Source organism: Oncorhynchus nerka, linkage group LG3 (genome assembly GCF_034236695.1).
Source record: "Oncorhynchus nerka isolate Pitt River linkage group LG3, Oner_Uvic_2.0, whole genome shotgun sequence".
Classification (NCBI taxonomy): domain Eukaryota; kingdom Metazoa; phylum Chordata; class Actinopteri; order Salmoniformes; family Salmonidae; genus Oncorhynchus; species Oncorhynchus nerka.
The window spans coordinates 51128138-51148140 of NC_088398.1; the positions used below are offsets into that span (position 1 = coordinate 51128138).

General features: G+C 41.0%; 1 protein-coding gene across 8 annotated transcripts; it reads left to right on the forward strand.

The window, feature by feature from the left end:
* Positions 1-1469: 1469 nt before the first annotated feature.
* On the forward strand, positions 1470-18897 carry LOC115110282 (uncharacterized). 8 transcript variants are annotated; one of them, XM_065013265.1, is made up of 11 exons: positions 5220-5940; positions 7219-7542; positions 7779-8042; positions 8207-8279; positions 8406-8515; positions 8703-9002; positions 15834-15935; positions 16055-16129; positions 16600-16683; positions 16792-16823; positions 18454-18897. In XM_065013265.1, exons 1-11 carry the CDS (start codon positions 5802-5804, stop codon positions 18487-18489), a joined length of 1539 nt encoding a protein of 512 aa, XP_064869337.1. In that variant the 5' UTR covers positions 5220-5801; the 3' UTR covers positions 18490-18897. The 8 variants fall into 8 exon arrangements, with proteins under 8 accessions (XP_064869347.1, XP_064869348.1, XP_029491664.2 ...); XM_029635804.2 differs by lacking the exons at positions 5220-5940; positions 8207-8279; positions 8406-8515; positions 8703-9002 and adding exons at positions 1498-1625; positions 13483-13791; positions 13979-14278; XM_065013259.1 differs by having other exon boundaries at positions 5217-5940; positions 8207-8515.
* Positions 18898-20003: the final 1106 nt, after the last annotated feature.

Genomic DNA, 20003 nt, shown 5'->3' on the forward strand with positions numbered 1-20003 from the left:
GGTAGTAATTTTGGAAGGTTACCTTAGTGTTCTTGGGCACAGGCATTATGGTGGTCTGCTTAAAACATAAAAGTTGTCAAATAATTATGCTGTCTACATTCAGTGACTGTGATGAATACGCTACTGAGTGGATGATCTTATACACTCTTGTCATGCTTATGCTTTGTACCATACCGATAAGGAACCAAGGATGGGAGATTTTCTCTGCTGAGAAAGTACATAGACCTATACTATCAAAGGCTTTCAGCATTGGATTGTCTATCAAATACATTTAAGCTATGTATGTATTATGTTTATCATGCTAATCCTGCTTCATATAGCAATTTTTCATACTAAACTTTCAGGAATCAAACAGTATCAAAACCCATGCAATTTGAGCCATGGCTCTAACTTCTATTTTTTATTTTACTAGGCAAGTCGGTTAAGAACAAATTCTTATTTTCAATGATGGCCTAGGAACAGTGGGTTAACTGCCTTGTTCAGGGGCAGAACGACAGATTTGTACCTTGTCAGTTCGGGGATTCAACCTTGCATCCTTTTGGTTACTAGTCCAACGCTCTAACCATTAGGCTACGCTGCCGCCATTTAAAGGTCCATTTAAAAGAGCTGATGAAACTAACACTGTAATATAAATAATAATACGTTTTAATTCCTGAAAGTTTCTGGTTGAAAATACAATCCACAAAGGACCTTTTAATCAGCGGGTTTGAATGGGTGGAAGTTTCGGTTTTCCATCATGACATCACCATGTGGTAGATTGGTTAATAGACCAATAACAAAGAGTTCCAAAACGATCTGCCAATAATGGCTATGTTTCAGTTTTTCCCTTCCCACTCAGACCACTCCCAAAAAGTGTTTTTTGACCCTTTTAATGGAAATCTATGACAGTAAAGTTCTAAATTGTTACCCAGAAATGATTTAATATAAATGTTTAAAAAGCTGCATTGTGCCTTTAATGCTAATGAACCTTAATGGACATAACCCCATTATAACATTGCTATGCACTTCACTTTACCATACTGTACCATATGTTTTTTAATGAATCAGTGTATAGGTCTGGTGATATAACGAACAAACTGCTTCCTGTAACACCGGTTTAGATCATGTTAAGTAAAATCGTTCCTAGTTTGAGTTGATTCTATTTCAATTCCAGTTCAATTCCAGTTTAAATTTGACCTTTTTCCCATGGTGTGTTTTTGTTAAAGTATTATTAACGTAATTGAGAATAAAACCACGTACAGTTTTCTGGGTCCATTCCATTACTGTAACTACTGTAACATTTCGCCTGGCTTGGCCATCCGACCATGGCATTCAATGGTCAAAATGGGTAGCATAAATGCTAACGGTTCAAATCAACTGAGAAAACCTTCACGTTATCAGATCAAGCGAACAAGTTGCTACAATGATGAATGCAATAGTGAGATGACGAGATGTAACTGAACAAGACAGCGGAAATTGTGCAAGCTGCTGTTTCAATGTAAGAATGTGCTATGCTCCTACTCTTTGTCTGGAGTTGTTTCTCAGATATTGGTGGAACTGGAGTTAAATGTCAGGTCAGGGTATGGACCACATTATGGTTATTCAGTGGTGGATCCTGTTACGCATATCAGGGAATTCTGCTGAGGGTGAGTTCAGTTCTTACTGTATGTATTTCATCATCATTATTTTGTTGCTCTGAACATCTTGTTTAAAACTCTACAAGCAGAATATTTCATTCAAAACCCAAATATCTGGGACAAGCAATTTAAATGTATATTAAAGGATTACATGTACAGTATGGACATGTTTCTATGACTATCAGAGGGAAACTGGTATACCGATTAGACTTTGAAAACCTATTCTCTCATTTCAATCGGTTGTCCTTGATTTTTAAGACAAAATAAGGGGCTTTAAACCAGATTCACAATAAATAATCGGTGCATTTTGAAACTGTTACGGGGTGAATTAATACTGTCATTTGACCAGATCTGTGTGTCATTGTCCACACACAGTGATGAAGAGGAGCATTTTCTTGATCTCTGGTCAGACAGAGAGTGTGCATCTGTCTGTGTCAGACCTGGCTCAACCTCACTGGTCAGAGTTCAGCTGGGAGTGGACCTCACATGATGGGAGATACTCAGAGATTCAAATAGCCAGAGCAATATCCTCTAGGCTAGTGGTTAGTCCACCTTTTACAGAGTACTTTTCTTGCAGCAAAGACTTTGACGTAACAGTGAAGCCGAAGTTTGAATGTGCAGGGGTGTTTTTGTTGGTAAGAGCAAATGTCCCATTGGTTAAGATTGAGATCTTCGCCACAAAAAGTAAGTAGATTCTGTGTCTGTTTTGTACAGACACGCCATCGTGAATCTTCCATAATGACAAATACCTTCCAATGAATAAATTGTTTCGAAAGCCAGCTTCCAGAATTAATTTCATTCACATTATTGTTTTAGTTTGGACAGTAAGTTTACATTGTAACCATTTTAAAATTCCATGTTTTTTCAGTTACACCTTCCTTTTGGCCTTCATTTCGTCTGGGTTCTGATGTGAGTGTTAGTTGCGAGGTGTCCAGCCTACCAGATGGGGCCACACTACAGTGGGAAAGAGATGGAGATTCCACTTCTAACACCACGCTGTTCTACAATAACACTGTCCACATGGTCATCCGCAGTGTTCATCCGGACAGTCAGGGGGCATACTTCTGCACTTTTAGACAGAATGGAACACTGTTATATAATGTCTCTAATGCTGTCAGAATTGAGGAAGGTACAAAATGCGTTCTTATCTAACTGAAATATCAAAACCTTTATGTGAATGTTGTCCTCTTGATCAGTAGTCATTGACAATCAATAATATTGGTCTCATTTTAAATGGATAAATGGTGATCACGTGATACATTTACAATAAAATGGACCCGTAATGCCATTTAGACTTTGGATTTAAATTAAATTCAACTTTCCCCTCTGACTGAACAACGCTATGGTTTTCTCCACAGTTTCGTCTGATGCCACTCTCACAATGTACAGAGAGAGCTCCAACAGCTCTCCGGTGACACTGTTTTGTAAGACATCAGATGGGTACATCTATGCATCATGGTCCTGGACCCCATTATCTACAGCTAAAGAGGTTCACCTTGTGACAACTACAATATACGAATCCAATGACACGTTTAATGAGAGATTTTCATGCGGGGACTTTAATGGATACTACTTCCCTCTCTACTTCTCACCGGTGAAGTTTGAAGATTCTGGAAGGTTCAACTGCTATTTTGAAAACCTCCTAGTTGCCTCTATTAATGTGGTAACCCTAAAGGGTGAGCATTATCATTTTAAATATCCACGGTGCATTTTTCAGAATAATCTATTTTACTAATCTTTGAGAGAACAGATGACAGATCCCCAATGATCTCCAGATTTCCATTTCAGTCTCTGCAGTTCCACCTAGTGGATTCCCCAAGAATCATCCGGTGGCCCTGAGATGTGAGGTGTCGCAGGTGAGCACCGACCCTGTGACCCTAGCCTGGCTGAGGATGGAAGGGAGCAGGGGGCTGCTGGTCAAACAGGACATCCTGACAGAAAGTCACCCCAACAGGACGCTCAGTGTGACCCTGCCCAGCCTCCGTAGGGACCAGCTGCACTGGCAGTGTGCTGTGTTCACAGAGGGCATGCTCAGAGTAACAGCCTCCCTGACCCTCACACTCCCCACACAGACAAAAATGTCTTCAACGACAGGTAACAACTTGTTATGATAGACTCTCTTCAAATTGATCTAATCTGTTCCAACCTATCTCAAACCAAACACATTTTTCCTCACTGGACCTCTGTTCTCCCCTGGCATAGGCCTAGTGTAACAAAATAAATAGGTTACCATGCTGGAGAGGTTGCCATGTTTAATATAATCTAACAGAAGTCTCTGTTTCACAGGGATGGGCACCGAGACAGTGGTCAGAGGGGTGATTACAATGGCTGCCACCCTAGGAATTCTGGGACTTCTCGGGTTCTACTGTCGAAGACCAAACGGTAAGGAGACACTCCCTCTTGGGTAGACTCTCCATAAAAAAATATATCCAACCCGATCCCAAAGGAACGGGACATTGAGGAATCCTCTAAAATGTCTGCCTTAGACAGTACCTACCTTTCTCTTTCGTTTTGGACCGAGGCAGAGCTAGCCTTTCTCATGGGACGTGGATCCTTCTCTGCCTTAGACAGTACCTACCTTTCTCTTTCGTTTTGGACCGAGGCAAAGCTAGCCTTTCTCATGGGACGTGGATCCTTCTCTGCATTAGAGAGCTTTTAAAGTCTCCAAACATATGACCAACTTTGATTTTGTAGTGAACTACAACTTAAATTAACATTATGACGAAACATTCTGGTTGATGTGTTGTTGTGTCTTCCATCCAGGCACCCAGACACAGAGACAAAAGGAGGAACCTGCTCAACTGGAGGAGACTAGTGTATAGCCTTGTTGCTAGCCTATGGCCTGTGGCTGTGTTGAAATATAGCTTTCCCACCCATGTCTGTACCAACCAGTGACGTCTTTCACACTGAATTACCACATGACACACTGTGTTCTGTCAAAAGGTCTGGCAATAGAAACTTCACTGGTGTTAAAATAATGTGTTAACCACCAACAACCTTCCCTCAATGACTAATATTGAAAACATGACCATGTTATGATACTGTAAGCATCTTTCCAAAAGACCTAAATAATTCACACTGAGTGTACAAAACATTAGGAACACCTGCTCTTTCCATGACATAGTCTGACCAGGTGAATCCAGGTGAAAGCTATGATCCCTTATTGATGTCACTTGTTAAATCCACTACGATCAGTGTAGATAAAGGGGAGGAGACAGGTTAAAGAAGGATTCTTGAGACGATTGAGACATGGATTGTGTATGTGTGGCATTCAGAGGGTGAATGGTCAAGACAAAATAGTAATGTTTTTACACTCAGTGTATATTATTTAGTTCATCCTAGAAATGTACATTTCCATTCATCCTCAGTCTGTAATGTTTGTACACAATAAATGGGGATGTTAATACTAGTTTGTCAACAGTGTCTCAGCTTATTTCACCATCTGATTGTCCTGTATTAGGAAAGCTTTGAACTTTGAATGGACTGTTATAAGAGACTGGCTATAATGTAGCAAGTTAGGCTTTTGGTTTTGAAAGCCTTTGGTTGCATTTGGACATCATGGTCTTTGGAATTTCAAAATATTCACTGTTTGCTTCAAGAGGAAAATGTCTTGTTTCCATATGAATTATAAAATGTGTAACATCCTTGTTATAACACTACTTCTATTATTTAAACTGCACAGCATTTACATTATATTCTGCTACATGTTACTAAACTGTGACATGTTTGACTATTGTTTTGATCCCATTGATGCCTATTATCGGCAGGTAGCCTAGTGGTTAGAGCGTTGGACTAGTAACCAAAAGGTTGCTAGATCGAATCCCCCAACTGACAAGGTAAAAATCTGTTGTTCTGCCCCTGAACAAGGCAGTTAACCACCGGTTCCAAGGCCGTCATTGAAAATAAGAATTTCTTCTTATTAACTGACTTGCTTAGTTATATAAATGTAAAATAAATGATGATGGTGGTGGTGTGGCATTGATCATTTAACCTTTAATCCTGCTCCGTAATCCCTGCTTGCTACATTCAGTATATGGCTGATACAAGTAAAGTGAGATTTTATCAAGTACTACGTATATCCTCAGATTTGCACTCATTTTAAATTGCATCACATCTGTAGTTTTTGAACTTCTTCTTTTCTTCAGTCATTTCCTGAACATATTTATCAGAGACGTCAGTAATGATATGAGTTGGCTACTGAGTAGATACGGGAACAGAACAGTAACATACAGCAACATGGGGCAGTACAGTGGCTCTATGGGTGTAACGTTATTGTGGATTCTGCTGTGGATATCTAGATCCGGTCAGGGACTCTCAGCTGAACGTGAGTAACGTGTTTCTGGTTGAATTATTTGACATAAAAGAGTCACCATTTAAAGAGGTAAACTGTAATTGCTACATCCATTTGGATACCTTTAAATGAATGATATACACCAGCATAGCCACGGGAAGTAGTTTGGGGGGGGGAATGCAGTACATTTTTTTCAGCAATGGAGGATGGGGGAGGGGCTGAGAATGTTTTGTCAAGGGGGTTGCATTTTTGTGTGAATTTTTAAGGATATTTTCAATCAGAGATTTCAGGGGGTGCTACAGCAGCCTCAGCACTCCTACTTCCTGCAGCTGTGAACACCCAGGATGGGAAACTGGAGGCCCGCCCCTTTTGAAGGCCCTCGGGTCAAAAGAAGAAGTACATTTAAAAAAGAAGTTTTTTTCTCAGTCGGGGTCTCAACCTACTGTTGCAAGTTAGAATAGGATAATATACAATGTGACATTTTTAAATATGTTTGTGCATCAGCAGTTTTTCTATGATGCAGTCACTGATTGTCAGTCAATTAGTCCATGTCAGCTGAACATTTTTTTATTGGTAAGTTAGTCTTGCTGCTAGCTTTCTAAATTTAGTAATCATGGTCGAATTACCATCCGGGGGGAACACATTGATTTTGTTAGTCAGTCTCACTCAGATATCATATTAAAAACTGCACACATTTCTCCTCACCTTATGGCAAAATGTGTAGAATTGCAGGAAATGAGTCAAACAAAATCAACTTGTAAAATTGTAGAAAATTTACTCCAAAATATGTTTTTTCTCTCCGCTGTCAAGATGGGTTCTGCTGAAATGTTTCTCTCACTATGTGGTGGTGGGGGGGATTATGCATATGTGGTTATGCAGACCTGCAAGGCATTTCCCTCCCCTCATGATGAGTTCAGTTTTAGTGGCCCCCACCACCCACCAAGTTGCCCATCCCTGATATACATCCATTGATTCTTGAAGATTTGAACTGCATAATGAGCTTAGTTCAACTGTTGTACCCCATCTGTATCCCAAATATAAGTTGTAAACAATATAAATATTACAAACATTTTTACAAATATCTCCAGGCCCACCCCTCAGCTGTTTCCCAAATCAGTAGCAGGTTAACTGCTTTGTTGTTGTTCTATCAGCAGATTGCCCCTTTAAAGCATGAAATACAAGTACGATGAAGCTATTGAGGAGTCATCTGAGAAAGAGAGCGAGAGAAAATGTGTGATTTGAACAGTGAATAATATTAATATAAAGATATTTTGCAGATTTTTATCCCATTTGAATATCTTCCCTCCACAGAATTGTCAAAGAAGATATTTTTCCTTGCCGAGACCAATAACAGAGTCACTCTCCAAGTTTCCCCTGCAGTTCCGAAAGGGACAGCGCACCGATGGATGTGGACCTCACATGACGGCAGACACTCAAACACTTCAGTAGCCCAAATCACTTCCTCCATGAGTAGAAATCCTTCATGGAACACACAGGCTCCTTTCTCACAAGAAACAGGATATGACCTGTCTATGCAAACAAAATATGAAAATGCTGGAGAGTTTGTGCTCATGCAAACCAAACCAGCTTCAGCAGTTCTGGCGAGATTTGAGGTGTTTAGTTTTGTGGTTAAAGGTATATTTGATCATTTTCAGTTTCTCAATGTGTATAATTTGAATCATTTTAAATATCAATGTATATCGCCTCGTCAATATCATAATGAGACAAACTTTTGCTGTTGTTATCATTTCATTATTTATTTTCAAGAATTTTAGATTTGTAAAAATGTAAACCACTGATTTCCACATTTCCCCTCGTTTTCTCTTCTTTTAACAAATTGAAGTAAAGTAATATATATCTCCTTTTTGCAGTGACACCAAACTATAATGGTAATAAAGTGTATCTGGGTTCTGATGTGAGTGTGCGTTGCGAGGTGTCCCACATACCAGATGGGGCCACACTGCAATGGGAAAGACATGGAGATTCCACATCTAACACCACGCTGTTCTACAACAAAACGGCCCATATGATCATCCACACTGTCGATCAGAATTACCAGGGGAGATCTAACTGCAGTTTCAGACTGAATGGAGAATTGTTGTTTACAGTTTATACTACACTGAATGTACAAACAGGTAAGATTTATTAACATGAATGTAATATATTAATACATGACTTGACCAAATGTTAAATATTCAGGAAGATGGTCCTCAATAATACAAAGAAAAGAGTGATACAACTGCACTATACAGGCAAACAATATCATCAGCATTTTCCTTTTAACGTTTCTTTTTTCCAGACACATTTAGTAAACCATTGATACATCTGTTTCGAGAGAGCAGCAACAGCAGTGAGGTGAAGTTGATCTGCAGGTCAAGTTCCCCAAGTTCCTCATACAGGAGAGCCGAATGGATCATGAGCAGATCAACAACATCTGTTACTCTGACTTCATCGGACAAAGTCAGAAGTGACCGATTCTCATCTCCCTCATTCAACAGATATGATTTCCCACTGCATGTCTCACCGGTGACATTTGAGGATAGTGGAGTTTTCACATGTTTCTTTGAACAACAAAGGTTCAGCTTGGTTAAAATCACAACCATTCGAGGTAACTTTGCTTTTGTCTTTTAACAATGAGAGAGCAGAAACTCTGTTCACGTAGGCTGTTGGTTACTATGACAACCATACATTTTTCATTTAATAATTTAATTTAATCAGCTGTTCAGTACATTGTTACAGTTACTGCTCTTTCAGTCAAAGTACAGTACAGTACTTTTTTCTGTTATTTATCTTAGTATCTGAATCTGGAGGGCCCCCTGGTGGCCAGCCCGTGGTGGTGAGGTGTGAGGTGTCGGAGGTGAGCACCGACCCTGTGACCCTGGTCTGGATGAGGATGGAGGGGAGCAGGTGGCTGCTGGTTAAACAGGACGTCCTGACAAAGAGTCACCCTAACAGGACGCTCAGTGTGACCCTGCCCAGCCTCCGTAGCGACCAGCTGCACTGGCAGTGTGCTGTGTTCACAGAGGGCATGCTCAGAGCGACAGCCTCCCTGACCCTCACACTCCCCACACAGACAACAATGTCTTCAATGACAGGTAACAACTAGTTATGATAGACTCTCTTCAAATTGATCTAATCTGTTCCAACCTATCTCAAACCAAACACATTTTTCCTCACTGGACCTCTGTTCTCCCCTGGCATAGGCCTAGTGTAACAAAATAAATAGGTTACCATGCTGGAGAGGTTGCCATGTTTAATATAATCTAACAGAAGTCTCTGTTTCACAGGGATGGGCACCGAGACAGTGGTCAGAGGGGTGATTACAATGGCTGCCACCCTAGGAATTCTGGGACTTCTCGGGTTCTACTGTCGAAGACCAAACGGTAAGGAGACACTCCCTCTTGGGTAGACTCTCCATAAAAAAATATATCCAACCCGATCCCAAAGGAACGGGACATTGAGGAATCCTCTAAAATGTCTGCCTTAGACAGTACCTACCTTTCTCTTTCGTTTTGGACCGAGGCAGAGCTAGCCTTTCTCATGGGACGTGGATCCTTCTCTGCCTTAGACAGTACCTACCTTTCTCTTTCGTTTTGGACCGAGGCAAAGCTAGCCTTTCTCATGGGACGTGGATCCTTCTCTGCATTAGAGAGCTTTTAAAGTCTCCAAACATATGACCAACTTTGATTTTGTAGTGAACTACAACTTAAATTAACATTATGACGAAACATTCTGGTTGATGTGTTGTTGTGTCTTCCATCCAGGCACCCAGACACAGAGACAAAAGGAGGAACCTGCTCAACTGGAGGAGACTAGTGTATAGCCTTGTTGCTAGCCTATGGCCTGTGGCTGTGTTGAAATATAGCTTTCCCACCCATGTCTGTACCAACCAGTGACGTCTTTCACACTGAATTACCACATGACACACTGTGTTCTGTCAAAAGGTCTGGCAATAGAAACTTCACTGGTGTTAAAATAATGTGTTAACCACCAACAACCTTCCCCTCAATGACTAATATTGAAAACATGACCATGTTATGATACTGTAAGCATCTTTCCAAAAGACCTAAATAATTCACACTGAGTGTACAAAACATTAGGAACACCTGCTCTTTCCATGACATAGTCTGACCAGGTGAATCCAGGTGAAAGCTATGATCCCTTATTGATGTCACTTGTTAAATCCACTACGATCAGTGTAGATAAAGGGGAGGAGACAGGTTAAAGAAGGATTCTTGAGACGATTGAGACATGGATTGTGTATGTGTGGCATTCAGAGGGTGAATGGTCAAGACAAAATAGTAATGTTTTTACACTCAGTGTATATTATTTAGTTCATCCTAGAAATGTACATTTCCATTCATCCTCAGTCTGTAATGTTTGTACACAATAAATGGGGATGTTAATACTAGTTTGTCAACAGTGTCTCAGCTTATTTCACCATCTGATTGTCCTGTATTAGGAAAGCTTTGAACTTTGAATGGACTGTTATAAGAGACTGGCTATAATGTAGCAAGTTAGGGCTTTTGGTTTTGAAAGCCTTTGGTTGCATTTGGACATCATGGTCTTTGGAATTTCAAAATATTCACTGTTTGCTTCAAGAGGAAAATGTCTTGTTTCCATATGAATTATAAAATGTGTAACATCCTTGTTATAACACTACTTCTATTATTTAAACTGCACAGCATTTACATTATATTCTGCTACATGTTACTAAACTGTGACATGTTTGACTATTGTTTTGATCCCATTGATGCCTATTATCGGCAGGTAGCCTAGTGGTTAGAGCGTTGGACTAGTAACCAAAAGGTTGCTAGATCGAATCCCCCAACTGACAAGGTAAAAATCTGTTGTTCTGCCCCTGAACAAGGCAGTTAACCACCGGTTCCAAGGCCGTCATTGAAAATAAGAATTTCTTCTTATTAACTGACTTGCTTAGTTATATAAATGTAAAATAAATGATGATGGTGGTGGTGTGGCATTGATCATTTAACCTTTAATCCTGCTCCGTAATCCCTGCTTGCTACATTCAGTATATGGCTGATACAAGTAAAGTGAGATTTTATCAAGTACTACGTATATCCTCAGATTTGCACTCATTTTAAATTGCATCACATCTGTAGTTTTTGAACTTCTTCTTTTCTTCAGTCATTTCCTGAACATATTTATCAGAGACGTCAGTAATGATATGAGTTGGCTACTGAGTAGATACGGGAACAGAACAGTAACATACAGCAACATGGGGCAGTACAGTGGCTCTATGGGTGTAACGTTATTGTGGATTCTGCTGTGGATATCTAGATCCGGTCAGGGACTCTCAGCTGAACGTGAGTAACGTGTTTCTGGTTGAATTATTTGACATAAAAGAGTCACCATTTAAAGAGGTAAACTGTAATTGCTACATCCATTTGGATACCTTTAAATGAATGATATACACCAGCATAGCCACGGGAAGTAGTTTGGGGGGGGGAATGCAGTACATTTTTTTCAGCAATGGAGGATGGGGGAGGGGCTGAGAATGTTTTGTCAAGGGGGTTGCATTTTTGTGTGAATTTTTAAGGATATTTTCAATCAGAGATTTCAGGGGGTGCTACAGCAGCCTCAGCACTCCTACTTCCTGCAGCTGTGAACACCCAGGATGGGAAACTGGAGGCCCGCCCCTTTTGAAGGCCCTCGGGTCAAAAGAAGAAGTACATTTAAAAAAGAAGTTTTTTTCTCAGTCGGGGTCTCAACCTACTGTTGCAAGTTAGAATAGGATAATATACAATGTGACATTTTTAAATATGTTTGTGCATCAGCAGTTTTTCTATGATGCAGTCACTGATTGTCAGTCAATTAGTCCATGTCAGCTGAACATTTTTTTATTGGTAAGTTAGTCTTGCTGCTAGCTTTCTAAATTTAGTAATCATGGTCGAATTACCATCCGGGGGGGAACACATTGATTTTGTTAGTCAGTCTCACTCAGATATCATATTAAAAACTGCACACATTTCTCCTCACCTTATGGCAAAATGTGTAGAATTGCAGGAAATGAGTCAAACAAAATCAACTTGTAAAATTGTAGAAAATTTACTCCAAAATATGTTTTTTCTCTCCGCTGTCAAGATGGGTTCTGCTGAAATGTTTCTCTCACTATGTGGTGGTGGGGGGGATTATGCATATGTGGTTATGCAGACCTGCAAGGCATTTCCCTCCCCTCATGATGAGTTCAGTTTTAGTGGCCCCCACCACCCACCAAGTTGCCCATCCCTGATATACATCCATTGATTCTTGAAGATTTGAACTGCATAATGAGCTTAGTTCAACTGTTGTACCCCATCTGTATCCCAAATATAAGTTGTAAACAATATAAATATTTTTACAAATATCTCCAGGCCCACCCTCAGCTGTTTCCCAAATCAGTAGCAGGTTAACTGCTTTGTTGTTGTTCTATCAGCAGATTGCCCCTTTAAAGCATGAAATACAAGTACGATGAAGCTATTGAGGAGTCATCTGAGAAAGAGAGCGAGAGAAAATGTGTGATTTGAACAGTGAATAATATTAATATAAAGATATTTTGCAGATTTTTATCCCATTTGAATATCTTCCCTCCACAGAATTGTCAAAGAAGATATTTTTCCTTGCCGAGACCAATAACAGAGTCACTCTCCAAGTTTCCCCTGCAGTTCCGAAAGGGACAGCGCACCGATGGATGTGGACCTCACATGACGGCAGACACTCAAACACTTCAGTAGCCCAAATCACTTCCTCCATGAGTAGAAATCCTTCATGGAACACACAGGCTCCTTTCTCACAAGAAACAGGATATGACCTGTCTATGCAAACAAAATATGAAAATGCTGGAGAGTTTGTGCTCATGCAAACCAAACCAGCTTCAGCAGTTCTGGCGAGATTTGAGGTGTTTAGTTTTGTGGTTAAAGGTATATTGATCATTTTCAGTTTCTCAATGTGTATAATTTGAATCATTTTAAATATCAATGTATATCGCCTCGTCAATATCATAATGAGACAAACTTTTGCTGTTGTTATCATTTCATTATTTATTTTCAAGAATTTTAGATTTGTAAAAATGTAAACCACTGATTTCCACATTTCCCCTCGTTTTCTCTTCTTTTAACAAATTGAAGTAAAGTAATATATATCTCCTTTTTGCAGTGACACCAAACTATAATGGTAATAAAGTGTATCTGGGTTCTGATGTGAGTGTGCGTTGCGAGGTGTCCCACATACCAGATGGGGCCACACTGCAATGGGAAAGACATGGAGATTCCACATCTAACACCACGCTGTTCTACAACAAAACGGCCCATATGATCATCCACACTGTCGATCAGAATTACCAGGGGAGATCTAACTGCAATTTCAGACTGAATGGAGAATTGTTGTCTACAGTTTATACTACACTGAATGTGCAAACAGGTAAGATTTATTAACATGAATGTAATATATTAATACATGACTTGACCAAATGTTAAATATTCAGGAAGATGGTCCTCAATAATACAAAGAAAAGAGTGATACTATACAGGCAAACAATATCATCAGCATTTTCCTTTTAATGTTTCTTTTTTCCAGGCACATTTAGTAACCCATTGATACATCTGTTTCGAGAGAGCAGCAACAGCAGTGAGGTGAAGTTGATCTGCAGGTATAGTTCCCCAGGTTCCCCATACAGCAGAGCCGAATGGATCATGAGCAGATCAACAACATCTGTTACTCTGACTTCATCGGACAAAGTCAGAAGTGACCGATTCTCATCTCCCTCATTCAACGGATATGATTTCCCACTGCATGTCTCACCGGTGACATTTGAGGATAGTGGAGTTTTCACATGTTTCTTTGAACAACAAAGGTTCAGCTGGGTTAAAATCACAACCATTCGAGGTAACTTTGCTTTTGTCTTTTAACAATGAGAGAGCAGACACTCTGTTCACTTAGGCTGTTGGTTACTATGACAACCATACATTTTTCATTTAATAATTTAATTTAATCAGCTGTTCTGTACATTGTTACAGTTACTGCTCTTTCAGTCAAAGTACAGTACAGTACTTTTTTCTGTTATTTATCTTAGTATCTGAATCTGGAGGGCCCCCTGGTGGCCAGCCCGTGGTGGTGAGGTGTGAGGTGTCGGAGGTGAGCACCGACCCTGTGACCCTGGTCTGGATGAGGATGGAGGGGAGCAGGTGGCTGCTGGTTAAACAGGACGTCCTGACAAAGAGTCACCCTAACAGATCGCTCAGTGTGACCCTGCCCAGCCTCCGTAGCGACCAGCTGCACTGGCAGTGTGCTGTGTTCACAGAGGGCATGCTCAGAGCGACAGCCTCCCTGACCCTCACACTCCCCACACAGACAACAATGTCGTCAATGACAGGTAACAACTTGTTTTGCTGCACTTGCATTCTATGCTGTTCACAGGGGGCATGCTCAGTGCAAGCATTCCCCTCAGTTTCAGTGATTTCTGCTGGAAGATCAGAGTTCATTCCATCAACATTGTCTATGAAAGGTAACACATGTCTGTAGATTACATTAGATCACTCCATCTGAATGATTGGAATCTACTAAAGATTCAGTAAGATGACATCATCACAAACAACAGACAGTCCATCATACAAGTAACCAAATCAATGTCTCTGTATTGCCCTTGGGCAATGTAAACTGTGATGAATTTAGAGTCTTAGTTTCACGTATACTCCCTCTCCGGCCTCTAGATCATCAGGCTGCTGATTATCCCGCACACCTGTCACCATCGTCAAGCGCACCTGCGTCTCATGACACTCACCTGGACTCCATCACCTCCTTGATTATCTTCCTTATATCTGTCACACCCCTTGGTTCTTTCCTCAGGTGTTATTTACTGTTTCATGTCGGTGTGGTGTTTGGGTTTTGTGTTTATTGTTTTGTTTATTTATTAAAACACTTCCTCCCTGTAATTGCTTCCCGTCTCTCAGCGCACTCGTTACAGAATAACACCTCACCTAAGGAAAGCATATATAAAATTTAAAAAATTGTGTCAATGTAAATTATGCCGGGTCCGGGAGCCGCTACAGGCTCTCATGCCTCCGCCGGCTCGTCGGGCTCTCATGACTCCGCCGGCTCGTCGGGCTCTCATGCCTCCGCCGGCTCGTCGGGCTCTCATGCCTCCGCCGGCTCGTTGGGCTCTCATGCCTCCGCCGGCTCGTCGGGCTCTCATGACTCCGCTGGCTCGTCGGGCTCTCATGCCTCCGCCGGCTCGTCGGGCTCTCATGACTCCGCCGGCTCGTTGGGCTCTCATGCCTCCGCCGGCTCGTCGGGCTCTCATGACTCCGCCGGCTCGTCGGGCTCTCATGCCTCCGCCGGCTCGTCGGGCTCTCATGCCTCCACCGGATCGCCAGGCTCTCGCGCACCAACCGGCGTGACAGGTTCCCGAGCACCAGCCGGCGTGACAGGTTCCCGCGCACCTGCCGGCGTGACAGGTTCCCGCGCACCAACCGGCGTAACAGGTTCCCACACTTCAGACGGCATGACCGGTTCGCTCCTGAACCCCGGGTTCATCACCTTTGTCGGGGAGGGGTTACTGTCACGTATACTCCCTCTCCGGCCTCTAGGTCATCAGACTGCTGATACTGTCACCATCGTCAAGTGCACCAGCGCCTCATGACACTCACCTGGACTCCATCACCTCCTTGACTATCTTCCCTATATCTGTCACTCCCCTTGGTTCTTTCCTCAGGTGTTATTGACTCAGTTTCATGTCGGTGCGTTGTTTTGTGTTTCGTGTTTTTTGTGTTTATTTATTAAAACACTCACTCCCTGTACTTGCTTCCCGACTCTCAGCGCACTTGTTACACTTAGCAAATGGAGTAAGCTGTGTAGTAAGTACTCAGGTATCTCATATCCCAGCATGTTCTCTCTCATACTCTTTGTTTGTGTCTTTTTGCTTACCACAGATGACTGTCTGCGGACTGTGGTCATTGTGGGCTGCATTGCTATGGTTGTTACTGGGGTCCTGGTTGGTGCTCTGGTGTTCTACCTGAAGAGGAAGAAGACAGGTAAAATACACTGATAATGACCACTATTGCTGATCAAACTTGTTGGATTGCTACATCTTCAATTTAGGCCTATGTCAACAATTGTGTGAACATTTTTGCTATGATCGCTATTTTCAAAGCTGTGACGAACCTACCGCTGACCCAGAAGAATGACCCAGTCTACGATAACGCCACAGATCCACGAAGAGACCAAGGTATGCACTTCTTCACTTTGGGTCTAATGTGATGTACAATATAGATATGGCAGTGGAGATTCCTCAGAGGAGGAAGGGGTGGACCGTCCACTATTGTTTATAGTAAAACATTAAAGTTATCCTTTTTGGATAAAATTATACCCAAAAATATTATTATCACCAATAACTGATTTAAACACACTGTTTTGCAATAGTCTACAGTAGCCTCAACAGTACTCTGTAGGGTCACACCATGTAGCCGGAGTACAGTTATCTTACATTGACTTCAATACAAAACCTAGGAGGCTCATGGTTCTTACCCCCTTCCATAGACCTACACAGTAATTATGACGACTTCCGGAGGCCGTCGTCCAACCTATCAGAGCTCTTGCAGCATGAACTAACATGTTGTCCATTCAATCAAAATATCAGAAGTTACAGAAACATCACAACTGTGTTAACATTTTGGCTTCTTTTTGTTTTACTACCAGAGAGCCAGAAGGGTCAAACAGGGGAAGATGAGAATGAGGAAGTTCATTACTCTGAATTTGCTTTGGGTGAACCCAGGCTTGGTGGTGAGTAGTGTGTGTGTGTGGAAAAACAGAATGGTTTTTGAATGTGAGGCGATCAAAGAATGTAACTTGTGTAGATGAAGCGTAACTATATGATTATCTTTTTTTCAGATACGAACAGAGTCACAGCAAGGTCAAATAAGGTAAGAATAGCACTTTATTAAAATGATTGTTTGGTTATTTATATACAGTACCAGTCAAGGGTTTTTATTGTTAGTATTTTTTACATTGTAGATTAATAGTGAAGACTGCAAAATTATGAAATTACACATGGAATCATGTAGTAACCAAAAAAGTGTTAAACAAATCTAAATACATTTGATATTCTTCAAAGTAACCACCCTTTGCCTTGATGACAGCTTTGCACACTCTTTGCATTCTCTCAACCAACTTCATGAGGTAGTCACCTGGAATGCATTTCAATTCATGTTTGAGCCAGGTTAAAAGTTCATTTGTATAATTTCTTTCCTTCTAAATGTGTTTGAGCCAATCAGTTGTGTTGTGACAAGGTATGGGGTGGTATAGTCATATTTGGTAAAATACCAAATCCATATTATGGCAAGAGCAACTCAAATAAGCAAAGAGAAATGACAGTCCATCTCTTTAAGACATGAAGGTCAGTCAATGCGGAACATTTCAAGAACTTTGAAAGTTTCTTCAAGTGCAGTCACAAACCTTCATGCTCTATGATGAAACTGTCTCTCATGAGGACCGCCACAGAAAGGAAGACCCAGAGTTACCTCTGCTGCAGAGGATCAGTTCATTAGTTACCAGCCACAGCCCAAATAAAAGCTTCCCAGAGTTCAAGCAACAGACATCTCAACATCAACTGTTCAGAGAAGACTGTGTGAATCAGGCCTTTGTGGTCTAATTGCTGCAAAGAAACCACTACTAAAGGACACCAATAAGAAGAGACTTGCTTTGGCCAAGAAACATGAGCAAGCGACATTAGACCAGTGGAAATCTGTCCTTTGGTCTGATGAATCTAAAGTTGAGATTTTTGGTTCCAACCTCCATTACTTTGTGAGACGCAGAGTGGGTCAACAGATGATCTCTGCATGTGTGGTTCCCATTGTGAAGCATGGATGTGTGACAGTGTAGGGGTGCTTTGCTGGTGACACTGTCAGTGATTTATTTATAATTCAAGTCACACTTAACCAGCATGGCTACCACAGCATTCTGCAGCAATATGCCATCCCATCTGGTTTGGGCTTAGTGGGACTATCATTTATTTTTCAACAGGACAATGATCCAACACACCTCCAGTCTGTGTAACGGCTATTTGACCAAGAAGGAGAGTGATGGAGTGCTGCATCAGATGACCTGGCCTCCACAGTCACTTGATCTCAACCCAATTGAGATGGTTTGGGATGAGTTGGACTGCAGAGTGAAGGAAAAGCAGCTATCAAGTGCTCAGCATATGTGGGAACTCCTTCAAGACCGTTGGGGAACCTGTTTAAGAGAATGCCAATAGTGTGCAAAGCTGTCATCAATGGAAAGGGGGGCAACTTTGAAGAATCTAAAATATATTTTGATTTGTTTAAGACTTTTTTGGTTAGTTCATGATTCCATATGTGTTAATTTGATGTCTTCACTAATATTCTACAATGTAGAAAATAGTAAAAGTAAAGAAACCCTTGAATGAGTAGGTGTGTCAACTTTTGACTGGTACTGCATATATATATATATAGTTACTATTTGTAATATCTGTCTAAATGTAGTGTGCTCCTTGTTTTTTAACTTTTTAACTGGTGTTCATGTCCATACATACAGGAAGGTGCTGTGATCTATTCAACTCTCAACATATAAGGAAAATTACCCATGTTAAGTTTCAGGGATTGTGTTCCACATTTTGACAATGACTTAATGTGTATTAGTCTACAGAGAAAATGATACCACAATACTGATTGCTTTTGAAATGATGGTATATGCCAGTTACCTTTCATTTGAAACCTATGAGATTTGTTCAATTAGTTTATTATACTGCTTTTGATTTGTGCATTTAATGATACAGTAATATATGCTTACTAAGACTGCTGTGTAAATACAGCAGCTAGCCCAATTGGAGGGTTTACATTTTGGTCTGAAATATTGATGGCTGTAACCTACATTGCAGCCATGGATGCAAATAATAGTTTTATATATTTGTAGTCTTTCATGCATGTGCATTTTGTATGTTTCATTCGATATATGTTTAAATAAAAATGTTTTTCGTCATTTGATGTCTTCTTATTGCATAGGTGAGTGGAGTTGGATATGTTACCAGTAGATAGCACTGTTGGAAAGAAGATGATTATTTTGCGAGAATACAGTACATGAGGTTTGCGGAGGGGAATAATTCATTTCTTTCAGCCCTCTTTCCTTCTCCTTTGCTATCGCTAGTTCCTTTAGGGATTGCAGTGAAAAGGTAGTAATTCAATGCTTTTCTCCCCAACAAAGGTATGTAGGCACACTAAATGCAATGAATAGACTGCACATCCAGAAGGAATGTCTTTATGCACAGACAGGTGCAGAGTAGCACCAAAATCCCTCCTGCTGTGTGTGTGTGTGTGTGTGTGTGTGTGTGTGTGTGTTTGTGTGTGTGTGTGTTGTGTGTGTGTACGCAGACACTCACACACACATGCTCGCTTATATGAGCATGCTTGTGTGTGTGCACATTTGGGAGCTATTGAAAAGATCCAAGGTCTCCTGAAATGAAGTCTTTTATACTTGATTTCGAGAGAAGGAATGGGAAACAAAACATGATTTCAATTCACACTGATACATAATGACTCGTGGAGGAAGTGAAGGCTGCAGGCGTTGAGAGGAGAATGAACCAAGGTGAACACGCGTTCTGCCTTTCACCCTGCATGGTCTCCTTCACTGCAAACCTCTCATCTGCAATAGACTGGGTGCTACAGCAGTCTCAGACTGGAGATTCTTCTGTTACAGTCTGTGTTAGGACAATGCAAGGTAATAGTCATTTTTGAAATATCCATTGTGGAAACGCTTATTTGCAGAAAACATGGTTTGTGTGAGAAATGTATTGAACTCATGTTTATTTTCACTTCATTTGGTATGAATGCTGTCCTCCAATAGGGGGCAAGCCAGTACAGTTTTACAGTATCAAAGAGTATTAACTCTTTGATCGCCTCACATATCTACACAAAAACGCATGCTAACACACACACAGAGACCTATACATCTGAACATGCACATACAAAAATATGCACACACAAATATGCACACACACACCACAGTATTCTGTATAGGAAAGCATACAGAGGTAGGAGAGTGGATGGATGAATGCCTGTCAGTCGGTCTGTCTCCTGTCACCAGTGCAG